The sequence below is a fragment of the Henckelia pumila genome, chromosome 1 (genome assembly GCF_033568475.1).
Source record: "Henckelia pumila isolate YLH828 chromosome 1, ASM3356847v2, whole genome shotgun sequence".
NCBI classification, from domain to species: domain Eukaryota; kingdom Viridiplantae; phylum Streptophyta; class Magnoliopsida; order Lamiales; family Gesneriaceae; genus Henckelia; species Henckelia pumila.
Window position 1 is genome coordinate 114,162,633 of NC_133120.1, and position 15,183 is coordinate 114,177,815.

The 15,183-nt window shown below is 41.2% G+C and overlaps 1 protein-coding gene across 1 annotated transcript; it reads left to right on the forward strand.

The window, feature by feature from the left end:
• The first annotated feature begins 1,368 nt into the window (after positions 1 to 1,368).
• Positions 1,369 to 1,896, forward strand: LOC140873093 (uncharacterized). The gene has a single exon (XM_073276076.1). It carries the CDS (start codon positions 1,369 to 1,371, stop codon positions 1,894 to 1,896), a length of 528 nt encoding a protein of 175 aa, XP_073132177.1.
• Positions 1,897 to 15,183: the final 13,287 nt, after the last annotated feature.

A 15,183-nucleotide genomic window follows, 5' to 3' on the forward strand; every position in this document is an offset into this window, starting at 1 on the left:
GCTCAGGCCCTAGCTGATTTCTTGGCAGAGACAGTTAAACTAGAACAAGAAGAGCTATGGAAAATTTTTGTAGATGGGTCATCATGTCAGTCCGGGAGCGGAGCTGGAATTGTGATCATCTCACCTTGGGGTGAAGAAACTAATATTTCAATCAGATTAAATCAGATTAGACTTCAAAGCCTCAAACAATGAAGCAGAATATGAGGCATTATTACTTGGGCTCAAAGCAGCACGAAACTTGGGTATCTCCCGAGCTATTCTGTATTCCGATTCCAAATTAGCAATCCAACAGAGTAATTGGAAATTTGAATGCAAAGATGGGAAGATGCTGAGGTATGTCAAAGCATTGGACAAAGCCAAAGAAGGTTTCACCGATTTTAATCTGGAGCTCATCCCCCGAAATGAAAATATTAAAGCAGACCACTTAGCCCGCCTAGCCAGTTCCCTCAGCAACCGACCTGATCCCATTGTTCCAGGTCGGGAGCTTGTTTCTCAGCTGGAAACTCTCGATGATATTATAGCCCAGGTACCAGAGGGAGATTGGAAATATGATATATATCAGTATTTGTCCAAGAAAGAACTACCAAGCGATAATAAGAAAGCTAAGGAGGTAAAGAGAAGGGCTCTTCGCTTCGTCATGATCGATCAGATCTTGTTCAAAAGATCTTTCTCTCAGCCTTTGTTAAAATGTTTGGGTCCTGACGAGGATAATTATGTACTGCGAGAAATTCATGAAGGGTCTTGTGGCAGTCACCTGGGCAGTCTTGCCTAGCTCGAAAATCACTCCTGGCGGGATTCTTTTGGCCTACTATGCGGAAAGATTCTTCAGATCTGGTTCATTCGTGTTATAATTGCCAGAGACATGCTAACTTACAGTGGAGACCCGCAGAATATATGAAGGCAGTAGTGGCTGCTTGTCCTTTTGATAAGTGGGGGATGGATATTGTAGGGCCATTCCCTGTTAGCACGGGGCAAAGGAAGTTTTTGTTGGTCGCAGTCGATTACTTTTCCAAATGGGTGGAAGCTGAGCCCTTGGCAAAAATTACAGAGAATGAAGTTCTCAATTTCCTATGGAAAAATATAGTGTGCCGCTTCGGGATCCCTCGCAGGTTAGCATCAGACAATGGAAGACAGTTCTGTGGATCCAAAGTCCGAGCATGGTGTCAAGAAATGAAGATCGAACAAGTTTTCACCTCTGTAGCATACCCGCAAGGGAATGGACAGGTCGAAGTTACTAACAGAACGATAGTCTAGGCTCTTAAGACACGACTGGATGCAGCCAAGGGCAAGTGGGCGGATGAACTCCCTTCCGTATTGTGGTCTTACCGAACTACAACTCGATCTGGTACGGGTAAAACTCCTTTCGGTATGGTGTATGGGACTGAAGCTGTTCTCCCAGCAGAAATTGGACAAGAGAGTGCTAGGATAATGGCATATGGGGCAAACAATCAAGAATTGCGAGCAATGGATTTGGACTTACTTGAAGAGCACAGGTCCCGAGCTGCAATTAGGCTTGCAGCCTATCGCAAGCGAATGACCCAGGCCTACAACAAAAGAGTATACCCTAAGGTTTTCCAGGAGGGAGACCTGGTTATACGAAAGATACAACATCCAAGGGAAAGAGGAAAGCTAGAGGCCAAGTACGAAGGTCCATTCAAAGTGATAGGAAAAGCTGGAATAACTGCATATTACTTGGAAGATCCCCAAGAAAAAAAGGGTAAAAGGCCGTGGAATGCTCAGCATTTGAAAAAAATACTATCCCTAGTAGCTCAGCTCTGGTCTCGTCATATTATCTTACTAAGCTGGTTTTTAACCAGCCATCTTTTTGCGTTACAGTCAGTCCTGTTTTGTTTACATCAGGGCCAGTCATGTTTCAGTGTCAATTTTGTTTTTTGAATGTTTCAAGAGTCAGATCTGTTTTATGGAACACCCTGTGATTTTTGATAACATCCTTTATTCAAAGTCCACCTCAGTGGCCCACATCAGTGGAACTCAAAGCCCAGGCAGGTTTGGCACACAAAGTCCACCTCAGTGGCCCACATTAGTGGAACTCAAAGCCCAGGCAGGTCTGGCACTCAAGGACCACATCAGTGGAACTCAAAGCCCAGGCAGGTTTGGCACTTAAGGACCACATCAGTGGAACTCAAAGCTCAGGCAGGTCTGGCACACAAAGTCCACCTTAGTGGCCCACATCAGTGGAACTCAAAGCCCAGGCAGGTCTGGCACTCAAGGACCACATCAGTGGAACTCAAAGCCCAGGAAGGTCTGGCACACAAAGTCCACCTCAGTGGCCCACATCAGTGGAACTCAAAGCCCAGGCAGGTCTGGCACTCAAGGACCACATCAGTGGAACTCAAAGCCCAGGCAGGTCTGGCACTCAAGGACCACATCAGTGGAACTCAAAGCCCAGACAGGTCTGGCACTCAAGGACCACATCAGTGGAACTCAAATCCCAGGCAGGTCTGGCACACAAAGTCCACCTCAGTTGCCCATATCAGTGGAACTCAAAGCTCAGGCAGTTCTGGCACTCAAGGACCACATTAGTAGAACTCAAAGCCCAGGCAGGTCTGACATTCAAGGACCACATTAGTGGAACTCAAAGCCCAGGTAGGTCTGGCGCATAAAGCCCGCATCAATGAAACTCAAAGCCCATGCAGGTATGACACACAAAGTGCACCTCAGTGGCCCACATCAGTGGAACTCCAAGCTCAGGCAGGTCTAGCTCGCAAAGGTTAAGCAGGTCTGTCATATCAAATATAGTAAAAATTTAGACAGGACTGGTGTCAAAAAATCAACCCTTGGTACTTAAAAAATCCGAGTGGGGCTGTATTTCAAAGATTGGTATGGTTTAAACAGTTTAATAACTTGGGCCTTGATTTTTATTCGGCCAGTCCAAGTACATGCTGATCGAGTTTCAATGTGTTAAGTCATGGCTTGCATTCGGTCAATCCTGGTAAAAGTAGGTCGGGCCCTTAATGATTTATACTTAATAAATTATAGCTTGACTAGAATTCAGCCAGTCCGGGTATGTGTAGATCGGGCCCTTAAAAGATTTATGCTTGATAAATTTTCTGGCTTGACTTTCATTCATACTTATAATAGCAAAATCATGTTAGAATATAAGAATCATTGAAGAAACCCGAGCTAGGCAAAAACATTCATGCACGGAAAATAGTAATAATGTATCAGCCCGACCTGGGCAACAACCAAAATCAATGACCGCGCAGGGTCTACCATTTAGATCATGTTTGTAAACAGTATTTATACAAATAATCAAGGGGCGGGGGCATCCTGTGACTTTGAGCTCTGGTCGGGATCTTCTGGCTTCTCTTGCTCGGCCTCCTCTGAATCTTCATCAGGCATGTCATCAAGAGCCTTGGTACAATCTAGGAAAAGGGCGGGGTGCTCGGCCTCTGAGTATCCATTAGCCCTGAACTGGGCTAAGCACCCCTTGAAACCCTCATCAAAGAAGGTAGCCGCCTTCTCAGCTACGGCGTTAGCAAAATCGGCGGAATTCAAGAACTCCCTTTTCCCGACCTCCTTCGCAGCCTTAAGCTCCTGGGTCAAGGCCCGTACTCGGTTCTCTAGTTCAATCTTATCCACTTCCAGCTCGGCAGTATTTTTATGAGAAGCCTCCAGAGCATCTCGCGTGGACTCAATCTCCACCCTCATCTCGATCACCTCTTCCTCATGTTCAGCCTTTATTTCCTGGGTTTTGCGGGTTAGCTCAGAAATACGGGTGACAAAAGCCTCCTGATTGGACACATGATCCTCCCGGGCTTTAAAAGCTCGGCTGGTGATCTCCCCTCCCCAAGCTAGAGCCTGTGAAAATATAAAGGGCAAATGACAGCTTGGTAAATTCCAGCTCAGTATACAAGGTAAGATTGAAAAATTGCAAAGTACCTGCAGGGATGCCAGAGCAAAGTTCTGTTCAGCCTCCAAGTGTGGCACCGCTCGTAGGATTTTCAAGTCAGATCGGGAAATCAGGTTCTGCATTATGCCCAGGCACCCTTGGGGGTCGGGCTGTGAGAAAAAAAAATATCTAGCGTCCCGGACTGGAAGGCCATACCACGAGGCACGGCATCCGATAGAGACTCAAACTCCTCTATCGGGCCTTTTCCATGAGCTCGGGGGGAAAAGTTGATGGTTGGGGCGACAGCTCGGGAGGTACCAGAGGTCCTTGTTCTTTGGACTTAGAATATTTTTTCTTGAATTGCGCAGTGGTTTCGGGCTTGGGTTTCGAGCTAGCCTCCGCATCCTTGGGTTTCTTCCTCTTCAAATTCTTCAAAGCAGCTCTGAAGTTTGCAGGCATAGCGGCAGATCTGACCTGTCGTCTAAACAAATAACAAATACAGTAAATAAAAGGCACATGTTAAATCAGTCTAAGATAAGGATAGCACGGGTACAAGGGTACTACCTACATCCCCTTGGATCTCTACTCCCTTCCCACTGAAGCCGTAATGGCAGAGCAGATCATCCCCAACCAAGTTCTCGATGTCAAAAACTTGAACGGACATGGTGTTGAGAAAGTTGGTAAAGTTATGGGATAGTAGAACTGGGGGATCAGGAGTGATGAAATTTATAGCCCAGTTACTCCGGCACTCCCAGGGCTGGTTAAGTTTAACAAAGAAATACCTATTGGTCCAACCCTTGTGAGAGCTCGGTTTTTCCCTCAAAAAAGGGTACTCGGGTCGCATGGAAATGTAAAAACGGCCCGGGACGGTTTTCTTAATTTGAAGAAATTGGATAAAATTTCCTATGTCTAAGGGAATTCTGAAAAAATAGAATAGGACAGCTAGGGATAAGATCGAACTAAAGGATTTCGGGGATAATTGACTCGGACAGACGCAAAAATATTGACAGAGTTGAGATACACAGTTCGGGATAGGAAATCTCAAACCCATTTTTACTTGATCTAGACTGAAGCTTAAATAGTTAGGGGGTGGTTTGTGAGCTCGGTCCTTCCGACCTGGGATTAGGAGGTCATAACCCTCAGGCATCCCCGATCTCTCCCTAATGAAGGGACCTAGGTCAGGTGTGGGGACCCGGGTTGCTAATCAAATCTTATAGGGCGATTAGTAACTAAAAATAATTAATCTGCAAAACCGAACAATTGGTGACGCAAAACCTAACATTTGGCGACGCAAAAGCACGTCGCAAAAAGATCAACAAATTTTTTTTTTATTTTAAGAACCAAGGTGGCTCGCTCGAGCGAGCGAGTGCCTCTCGGGTCTAGGACCCCTTGGCTCGCTCAAGCGAGCCTCGGGCTACGCTCGAGCGAGCTGCGCTCTGTTCGGCTGCTCAAAATCTGACTTTTTGCTATCAAATAGAAGTTTGGGATGCCTCAGCTCTTCTAACAACACCATACATGAATAAGAGAAGATGATAACATCAAAACACAACCCAACATGTATATCTAATCTTTGACAAGTTACACAATCAAAGACATGCTCTCTACAAACATAATATGAAGGCTAACAAGTACTTGACAACATCATACAAAGTTCTTGTATCATTCTACCATGTTTCAAAACCTCAAAGTACAAGTTGTTCTGCTAAAACCCGAGTCCTCACATGCTAAGACTCTCTCTCGAGCTATCCATGTCGCTTCTAACCAGCTCCTGCCCCACCTATTGCCATGCACACATACAAAACAAAGCAATAGTCGGATACCTTCGGTGAGAATAAAATCCCAGTATAAACAACATAATGCGCGAGATAATAAACGTGAATGCAATACATATGACAAAAGAGGCTATCAAGCTGATATCAATAGGATATAAGTTCTTGGGATCCCGAGGAAATAAAATCGTCAATAAACACCAACTCACCCAATCGAGGTGAAGTTAAATACTTTATTTCCTCTGACTTTGGTGCAACTATAGTGAGTCTTCTGGCTCTGGAAGTAAGTCTACATTCCGTGCCACTCAACTACAATCCGCCAAACGTCATATGCACTCTAGGCTTTTCAACCCTCTGTGCTTATCAGGCTGGAGTTCAAGATGAATGCAACATGGTCTGTATGCATTAAATGTTATAAAAAACCTTGAACATGTACTTAAATAAGCAAGCAAAACAATCAAATCATTTAATCACATAAAACACATAATCAACCAAGTATGTGATTAACAAGGGAATACTCGAAACAATAGCTATTTCGAGCGTTCTATCCCATCTGGATTAGCTGTCATTTATACCTTCAATAGCACTTCTGAAATTATTTCAAATCTTCAATGACATCAATGATAAATCATATCAAAAGGCTGCTCAACTTCTCAACTCAATCTCAAGTGCAAATGCTAGCAAACCTTGCTTCAAATCCTTCTCGATTCGAATCGAAGATCTCGAATTCGGCAACTTCTACCTAAAGCTGAGAAATGACATATCGAATAACTAACAAGATCAGATGCAACTCAAACCTTGCTTCTTTCAATCAATACTATCAAAATCTTGACATTTTTCGAATCGACGGCATAACGGCTAAAAACTGGCAATCCAAACAATATCACAATCAATCTAACAATCAATTATCAACATAATCTCTATCATATCAGCTCAATAACATAAAAATCAGTAGCATTCAGATATGGTAGTGTTCGAATTTTGCTTTCCAAATTCATATAAAATCCGAACGACCGTCTTTTTCCGAACCGTCTGCGAATACACAATCAGTACAGCTCATATATGACTATATCTTAAAATCATAAAATTCCATCTTCAAAATAAAAATAAAGTCTGAGAAAAATGAATGAAACTTGTACCAAAACGAAGGTTTCGGAGCGGTGATCGCAGATATATATTTCTTTCGAATTTCTGACTACCGGATCGCAAGATATCGAAGCTTTTGCGGAATGAAAAATATGAAAATGGCGTTGGGAACCCTTCAGCCGTGTTCTCTGCCTTTCCTTTCTTTTAATCTGATGATTCATGTGTATAAGAGATAAATATAAGCATATTTGCAGTTTAGTCCCTAAACTTTTGGCTATTTGCAATTCAGTCCCCAGAAAAGCGATTTAATTCAATTTCAATCCTTATTCATTTAAGAATATTAGAATTTAATTCTAAACTCTAAATATTCCCAAATTAAATATTCTCGGATTAAAATTAAATAATCTCGGGCCTTACATTTCTCCCCCACTAAGACATGAGTTCGTCCTCGAAATCATAAGAAAGCCGTATAGACAATCTGTATACACATAAGATAATGAAATAACAGAAAACAGAATAAAAACTCACATCAATGAAATAACTCTGGAAATCCCTGTCTCATGTCTGACTCAGTCTCCCAAGTCGCTTCTTCTGTGCCATGTCGACTCCACTGAACCTTGACTAGCGGAATAATCTTGTTTCTGAGCTGTTTGTCTTTACGATCAAGAATCTGAATAGGCTGCTCAAAATAACTAAGAGTCTCATCCAGTTCAGCTTCATCAGGCTGAAGAATATGGGAAGGATCAGGCTGATACTTCCGAAGCATAGAGACATGAAATACATCATGAATACCAGACAAAGATGGAGGAAGAGCGAGTCGATAAGCAAGATCGCATATCTTCTCGATAATCTCATACGGACCAATAAAACGCGAAGATAATTTTCCTCTCTTGACAAATCTGACTGTACCTCTAAACGGAGAAATCTTCAAGAAAACTATGTCTCCCTGATCAAAAGATAAAGGTCGTCGTCTGATATTCGCATACTTTGCTTGTCTGTCCTGAGCTGTTTTCATTATTTTCAGAATAAGCTTCACTTTTTCAGTCATTTCTCGGATCATATCAGGCCCAACATCAGGAACTTCTGAGATATCATCCCAATATAATGGTGATCTGCATTTCTTTCCGTGCAGTGCTTCAAAAGGAGCCATCTCAATGCTCGTCTGATAGCTATTATTATAAGAGAATTTTGCAAGTGGTAATGAATCTTGCCAACTAGTACCAAAATCTAGTACTATAGCTCTCAACATATCCTCAAGTGTTTGGATAGTCTGCTCTGACTGTCCGTCTGTTTGAGGATGATAAGCTGTACTCAGATGCAATTGAGTACCAAGAGCTTGTTGCAAGCTATGCCAAAAGTGTGATGTAAATCTAGGGTCTCGATCTGAAACGATAGATTTAGGCACACCATGTAATCTTACCACTTCTTTGACGTAGATTTCTGTCATCTGATCATGTCTGTACGTCATTTTGTACGGAATAAAACATGTTGTTTCGTCAAACAATCAATAATCACCCAAATGGCATCGCACCCTCTGGATGAACGTGGTAGCTGTGTAACGAAATCCATGGAAATGTGATTCCATTTCCATTCTGGAACTGATAAATTATGTAATAGACCACCTGACTTCTTTCGTTCAGCTTTTACATGTTGGCAATTCAAATATCTGGATACAAATTCAGTCACATCTGACTTCATCTATTTCCACCAATACTGCATCTTCAGATCATTATACATTTTTCTGCCACCAGGATGAATACTGAATCGACTGCTGTGAGCTTCTTTCAATATCTTCTGTTGAAAATCTGAAATATCTGGAACAACAAGTCTGTTATTCACATATAACACATCATCAGCACTGACCTGATATTCAGATTGATGTCCAGATCTGACCATAGCAATTGAATTCTGAATATTCTGATCCTCTTTCTGTGCTTCTTTGATTCGTATCAAAAGTTCTGGCTAAGCTTTTATAGCACAAACATGGATAGGTTGCATATCTGTTTCAAATACTAGTCCAGAAATACAACAATCTTCCACCAATTGAGATACACCTATCGTAGACAATGATAAGGAACATACCTTTCTACTCAAGGCGTCTGCAGCTGCATTAGATTTCCCTGGATAATATTTGATCTCGCAATCGAAATCTTTCAATAAATCAAGCCATCTACGCTGTCTCATATTCAATTCTGATTGCGAAAACAGATATTTCAAACTTTTGTGATCAGAAAAAATTTCAAACTTCTCACCATAAAGATAATGTCGTCATATCTTCAATGCAAAGACAATAGCGGCAAGCTCCAAATCATGGATAGGATACCGAGTCTCATGTGGCTTTAACTGTCTCGATGCATAAGCGATAACATGTCCTCGCTGCATAAGCACACAACCCAGACCCCTGTGAGAAGCATCACAATATACAACAAAATCACCCGTACCTGATGGAATTGTCAATACAGGTGCACTTGTAAGCCTTTTCTTCAATTCCAAGAAACTAGTTTCACACGCTTCAGTCCAGACATACGACATATTTTTCTGAGTCAATTGCGTAATAGGCTTAGCAATGCTGGAAAAATCTCTAATAAAGCATCGATAATAACCTGCCAAGCCCATAAAACTCCGTATTTCTGGCACTGATGTAGGTCTAGGCCAATTCAGTACAGCCTCTACCTTGCTTGGATCCACTGAAATCCCATCACCTGAAATAATATGCCCAAGAAACATAACTTTCTGCAACCAAAATTCACATTTCGATAACTTGGCATATAATTTCTCATTTCTCAAAGTCTGTAAAATGATTCTGAGATGTTCAGCATGATCATGGACATTCTTGGAATATATCAAGATATCATCAATAAAAATAATGACAAAGTCATCCAAGTATTTCTGAAATACCCGATTCATCAATCCCATAAATACTTCAGGAGCATTGGTTAAACCAAAAGGCATGACGATAAATTCATAATGTCCATACCTTGTTCTGAAAGCAGTTTTAGGAATATCTTCATCTCGTACTCTCAGTTGATGATATCCGGATCGCAAATCAATCTTAGAATAGATAGCTGAACCCTGTAGCTGGTCAAACAAATCATCTATTCTAGGTAGTGGATATTTATTCTTGATGGTTACCTTGTTCAATTGACGATAATCAATACATAAGCACATTGAACCATCTTTCTTTCGTACAAACAGTATCGGAGTGCCCCAAGGTGAAATGCTCGGCCTAATGTACCCATTGGCCAATAAATCTTCCAGCTGATCTTTCAACTCCTTCAATTCAATAGGTGTCATTCTGTAAGGAGCTTTGGATATTGGTTGCGTACCTGGCATTAAATCAATGCTGAAATCTATCTCTCGGACTGGATGTAAACCAGGAATTTTATCAGGAAATACATCAGCAAATTCATGCACAACTGGAATATCTGTTACTGCTGGACTGGATTTCAATACATCGACTGCATAAATCAGAAATCCATCTGCACCTCTCTGCAATAAACGGGTCATAGATAACACAGATATCAAAGGGATCTTGGCTCGAGAACCCTTACCGTAGAATTTCCATTATGATGCCATTTCTGGTCTAAATCTGACCACTTTCTGGAAACAATCTACAGTCGCCCTGTACTTGGTTAACATGTCTATACCGACAATACAATCAAAATCTGATAATCCAAGTACTATACAATCTATATCAATCACATTCCCGTCATATTACAAAGAACAATTTCGAATAATTCGAACAGAGATAATACCTTCACCCAAAGGTGATGAAATAGAGACAACAGTAGGCAATGGCTCAGACGATAAAGAATGCATCATAACAAATTTGTCAGAAATGAATGTATGTAATGCACCTGTATCTATCAAAACATAGGCAGGATAACCATAAATAGAGCAGTTACCTGCTATGACATCTTCAGGTGCTGCCTGAGCCTGTTCCTCAGTAAGTGCAAAAACTCGAGCCTGTTGCCTAGGAGGTTGAGTCACAGTCTGGCTTCCTTCTACTCGGGGCTGTTGCTGAGGCTGGAATGAATGCACTGTTTGCTTTTCTGCTTGAGGTGTTGGTCAAGAAGAACTTTCACCAATAGCTCGTTGAGGACATAGCTTGGCATAGTGACCTGGTTGGCGACAAATATTACAATTTCCTAACACACCTCTACACTGTTCAATAGCATGTCGTCCCCCACACTTACCACAAAATACTCCTGACTCACCAGTTCTCTGCCCTGTACCAAATTGCCTCTGTCCACTAGAATTGGAAGAACTACTGCCTGCCCTATTGAACTGTTTACCTTTCGGCCTGAATCTAAAATCCTTTCTGTCACTGCTTCCTCCCTCAAATCTGGGAGATAGTTGCTGAAACTGTGGCGGATTCTGTGGAACTGATGCTGATACAGGCTGTGGAGCTGACTGTGGAATGAATGGTGCTCTTCTTTGTCGCAATAACCCCGCTTCTGCTCCCTTAACTTTATTCAAGGCGTCATCAAAAGTATTGGGTCGTCCACTATTCACCAAAGTAAACACATCTGGATTAAGGCCATTGATAAACTGATCTGCCATTGCTTCATCAGTCGCTGCTATATGTGGAGCAAACTTCAAAAGACTTGAAAATTTGGCCACATATTCCTCAATATTCAAGTTGTCTTGCCTCAGATTGGCAAATTCAGCACCCTTATCCTTCCTGTAGGAGACTGGAAAGAAACGTTGATAGAATTCAATTTTAAAGACAGTCTAAGTGATAATTGTACCTCGTTGTTCTAACGCCCGTTTTGTTGTAATCCACCAAATTTTGGCAACGTCGTGAAGTTGATGTATTACCAATCTGATATGATGATCATCGGTATAATCAAGTGATTCAAACAGCTGTTCTATATCTTCAAGCCAATTTTCACAATCAACTGAGTTTTCTGTTCCTTTCAATTTTGGCGGTTTGAATGACTGAAATCGCTTCAACAAAGTCTCCATTGGAGTAGCAGTAGGATCCATAGGGTCAGCAGATGTACTACCCTGTGCATTCTGAAGTTCAGCAACTGGCGGTGGTACTGGTGCTGGTTTAGCCTGAGGAACCGTTAATGGATATCTAGTGGCCAGTGCTTTACGAGGAGGCATATCTGATTGTCAAACAGATTAGTGCATAAACAATATCATATGCAGCAATTTATTCCATCCTTCTCTGATAAGCGCATTCTCATGCATTCTCATGAGAATTCAGGTTCTGACTGAGGATAATTTGGAATACAATTGCATATATAGCATGCAGTAGCAATAAAAGCACATAATCATGCAATCACATAATTATTGCAATATAAAGCATGCTAGCAAATAGTGCACATAATCAGATACAACATGTAATCTCATGTAATATCAAACAATCAGACAGACTCAATCTACCCCACTCATCAACTTTTATCTAAATCCATAAACTTACGCTCTGATACCACCTGTTGTGGGGACCCGGGTTGCTAATCAAATCTTATAGGGCGATTAGTAACTAAAAATAGTTAATCTGCAAAACCGGACAATTGGCAACGCAAAAGCACGTCGCAAAAAGATCAACAAATTTTTATTTTTTTTTAAGAACCAAGGTGGCTCGCTTGAGCGAGAGAGCCTCTCGCTCGAGCAAGCGCCTCTCAGGTCTAGGACCCCTTGGCTCGATCGAGCGAGCCTCGGGCTGCGCTCGAGCGAGCTGCGCTCTGTCCGGCTGCTCAAAATCTGACTTTTTGCTGTCAAATAGAAGTTTGGGATGCCTCAGCTCTTCTAACAACACCATACATGAATAAGAGAAGATGATAACATCAAAACACAACCCAACATGTATATCTAATCTTTGACAAGTTACACAATCAAAGACATGCTCTTTACAAACATAATATGAAGGCTAACAAGTACTAGACAACATCATACAAAGTTCTTGTATCATTCTACCATGTTTAAACAACTCAAAGTACAAGTTGTTCTGCTAAAACCCGAGTCCTCACATGCTAAGACTCTCTCTCGAGCTATCCCTGTCGCTTCTGACCAGCTCCTGCCCCACCTATTGCCATGCACACATACAAAACAAAGCAATATCCGGATATTTCTGATGAGAATAAAATCCCAGTATAAACAACATAATGCGCGAGATAATAAACGTGAATGCAATACATATGACAAAAGAGGCTATCAAGCTGATATCAATAGGATATAAGTTCTTGGGATCCCGAGGAAATAAAATCGTCAACAAACACCAACTCACCCAATCGAGGTGAAGTTAAATACTTTATTTTCTCTGACTTTGGTGCAACTATAGTGAGTCTTCTGGCTCTGGAAGTAAGTCTACATTCCGTGCCACTCAACTACAATCCGCCAAACGTCATATGCACTCTAGGCTTTTCAACCCTCTGTGCTTATCAGGCTGGAGTTCAAGATGAATGCAACATGGTCTGTATGCATTAAATGCTATAAAACACCTTGAACATGTACTTAAATAATCAAGTAAAACAATCAAATCATTTAATCACATAAAACACATAATCAACCAAGTATGTGATTAACAAGGGAATACTCGAAACAATAGCTATTTCGAGCGTTCTATCCCATCTGGATTAGCTGTCATTTATACCTTTCAATAGCACTTCTGAAAGTATTTCAAATCTGCAATGACATCAATGATAAATCATATCAAAAGGCTACTCAACTTCTCAACTCAATCTCAAGTGAAAATGCTAGCAAACCTTGCTTCAAATCATTCTCGGTTCGAATCGAAGATCTCGAGTTCGGCAACTTCTATATAAAGCTGAGAAATGACATATTGAATAACTAACAAGATCAGATGCAACTCAAACCTTGCTTCTTTCAATCAATACTATCAAAATCTTGACATTTTTTGAATCGACGGCATAACGGCTAAAAACCGGCAATCCAAACAATATCACAATCAATCTAACAATCAATTCTCAACATAATCTCTATCATATCAGCTCAATAACATAAAAATCAGTAGTATTCAGATATGGTAGTGTTCGAATTTTGCTTTCCAAATTCATATAAAATCCGAACGACCGTCTTTTTCTGAACCGTCTGCGAATACACAATCGGTACAGCTCATATATGACTATATCTTAAAATCATAAAATTCCATCTTCAACATAAAAATAAAGTCTGAGAAAAATGAATGAAACTTGTACCAAAACGAAGGTCTCGAAGCGGTGATCGCAGATATATATTTCTTTCGAATTTCTGACTACCGGATCGCAAGATATCGAAGCTTTTGCGGAATGAAAAATATGAAAATGGCATTGGGAACCCTTCAGCCGTGTTCTCTGACTTTCCTTTCTTTTAATCTGATGATTCATGTGTATAAGAGATAAATATAAGCATATTTATAGTTTAGTCCCTGAACTTTTGGCTATTTGCAATTCAGTCCCCGGAAAAGCGATTTAATTCAATTTCAATCCTTATTCATTTAAGAATATTAGAATTTAATTCTAAACTCTAAATATTCCCAAATTAAATATTTTTGGATTAAAATTAAATAATCTCGGGCCTTACATCAGGACTTAGATGGGAGGCCAATACCTCAAACCATTGTTTACCCTGGGCGGTTAAGCCGGTTTCGTCCGACCTAAGTCTATGCAGTCGCCTTAATTTTTCCTCTTGAGTCTCGGACAAGTCCAGATCTGAGCTATAATTATCAGAGTTAGAGGGCTCGGGGTTGTTTTGGGGAGAGTTGGGTGCTTCCATAAAGGCTAATATTTCTCTAACAGAAGTTTCATCTGGGGAAGACATTAATTAACCTGGTGTAAGGGTGGTAGGAATTACAGGTAAAGGAGCAGTATCTCGGGATTGACACAAACAAGACGGAAGCAACAGTCCGGGTCGGGCGAGCTCTCGAAATTTTAACAGCGTAACAGTACAAGAGTGTGAGGTAAAAAATGAAATTTTTACTGACCTATTTATAGAGGAGGTGAATTGATCTAGACCATTTATTTTACCCTTGATCTACGACTCGGGACGGGATGAGTTAGGGTCTTCTAAGCTTCGGGAGGTGAAGCGTCAGAGGGTATCTCGGCCGTTCGTAAAAAGCACATCACGCGGATCCTGATCTGGACCGTTCAAAGAAACACATCCCTCAGATTCAATTTTGGACTGTCTAACTGAAGTATGGGTAGTACGGGGTTCAGACTGCATTTCTTGGTCTAAATTCATTCTTTTTTTAGACCAGTTAGGGAGGTACTATTGTTACCCCGGGAAATTATTTTAACCTGAACCCGTTCAATATGGGTTTAAGAGGGTTGGCCCAATTATAGGATTATTATTAGATATAAGGTCCAGCCCAGTTTTCTACCTGTTAAAGCACGTCAAGACCTGAACTACTGTTAATGGGCCGACCCGAGCTGGGGCCCAGTGGGCTTGGTATGTTTTCTAGTTCAAGTAAGACTCAAATACATTGAAGATAAGCTTGATCATTGCACAGATATGAATGAGATAGGG

Coding starts and splice junctions, on each gene's coding strand:
- LOC140873093 (XM_073276076.1), top strand. CDS start 1,369: ATGGTGTATGGGACTGAAGCTGTTCTCCCAGCAGAAATTGGACAAGAG.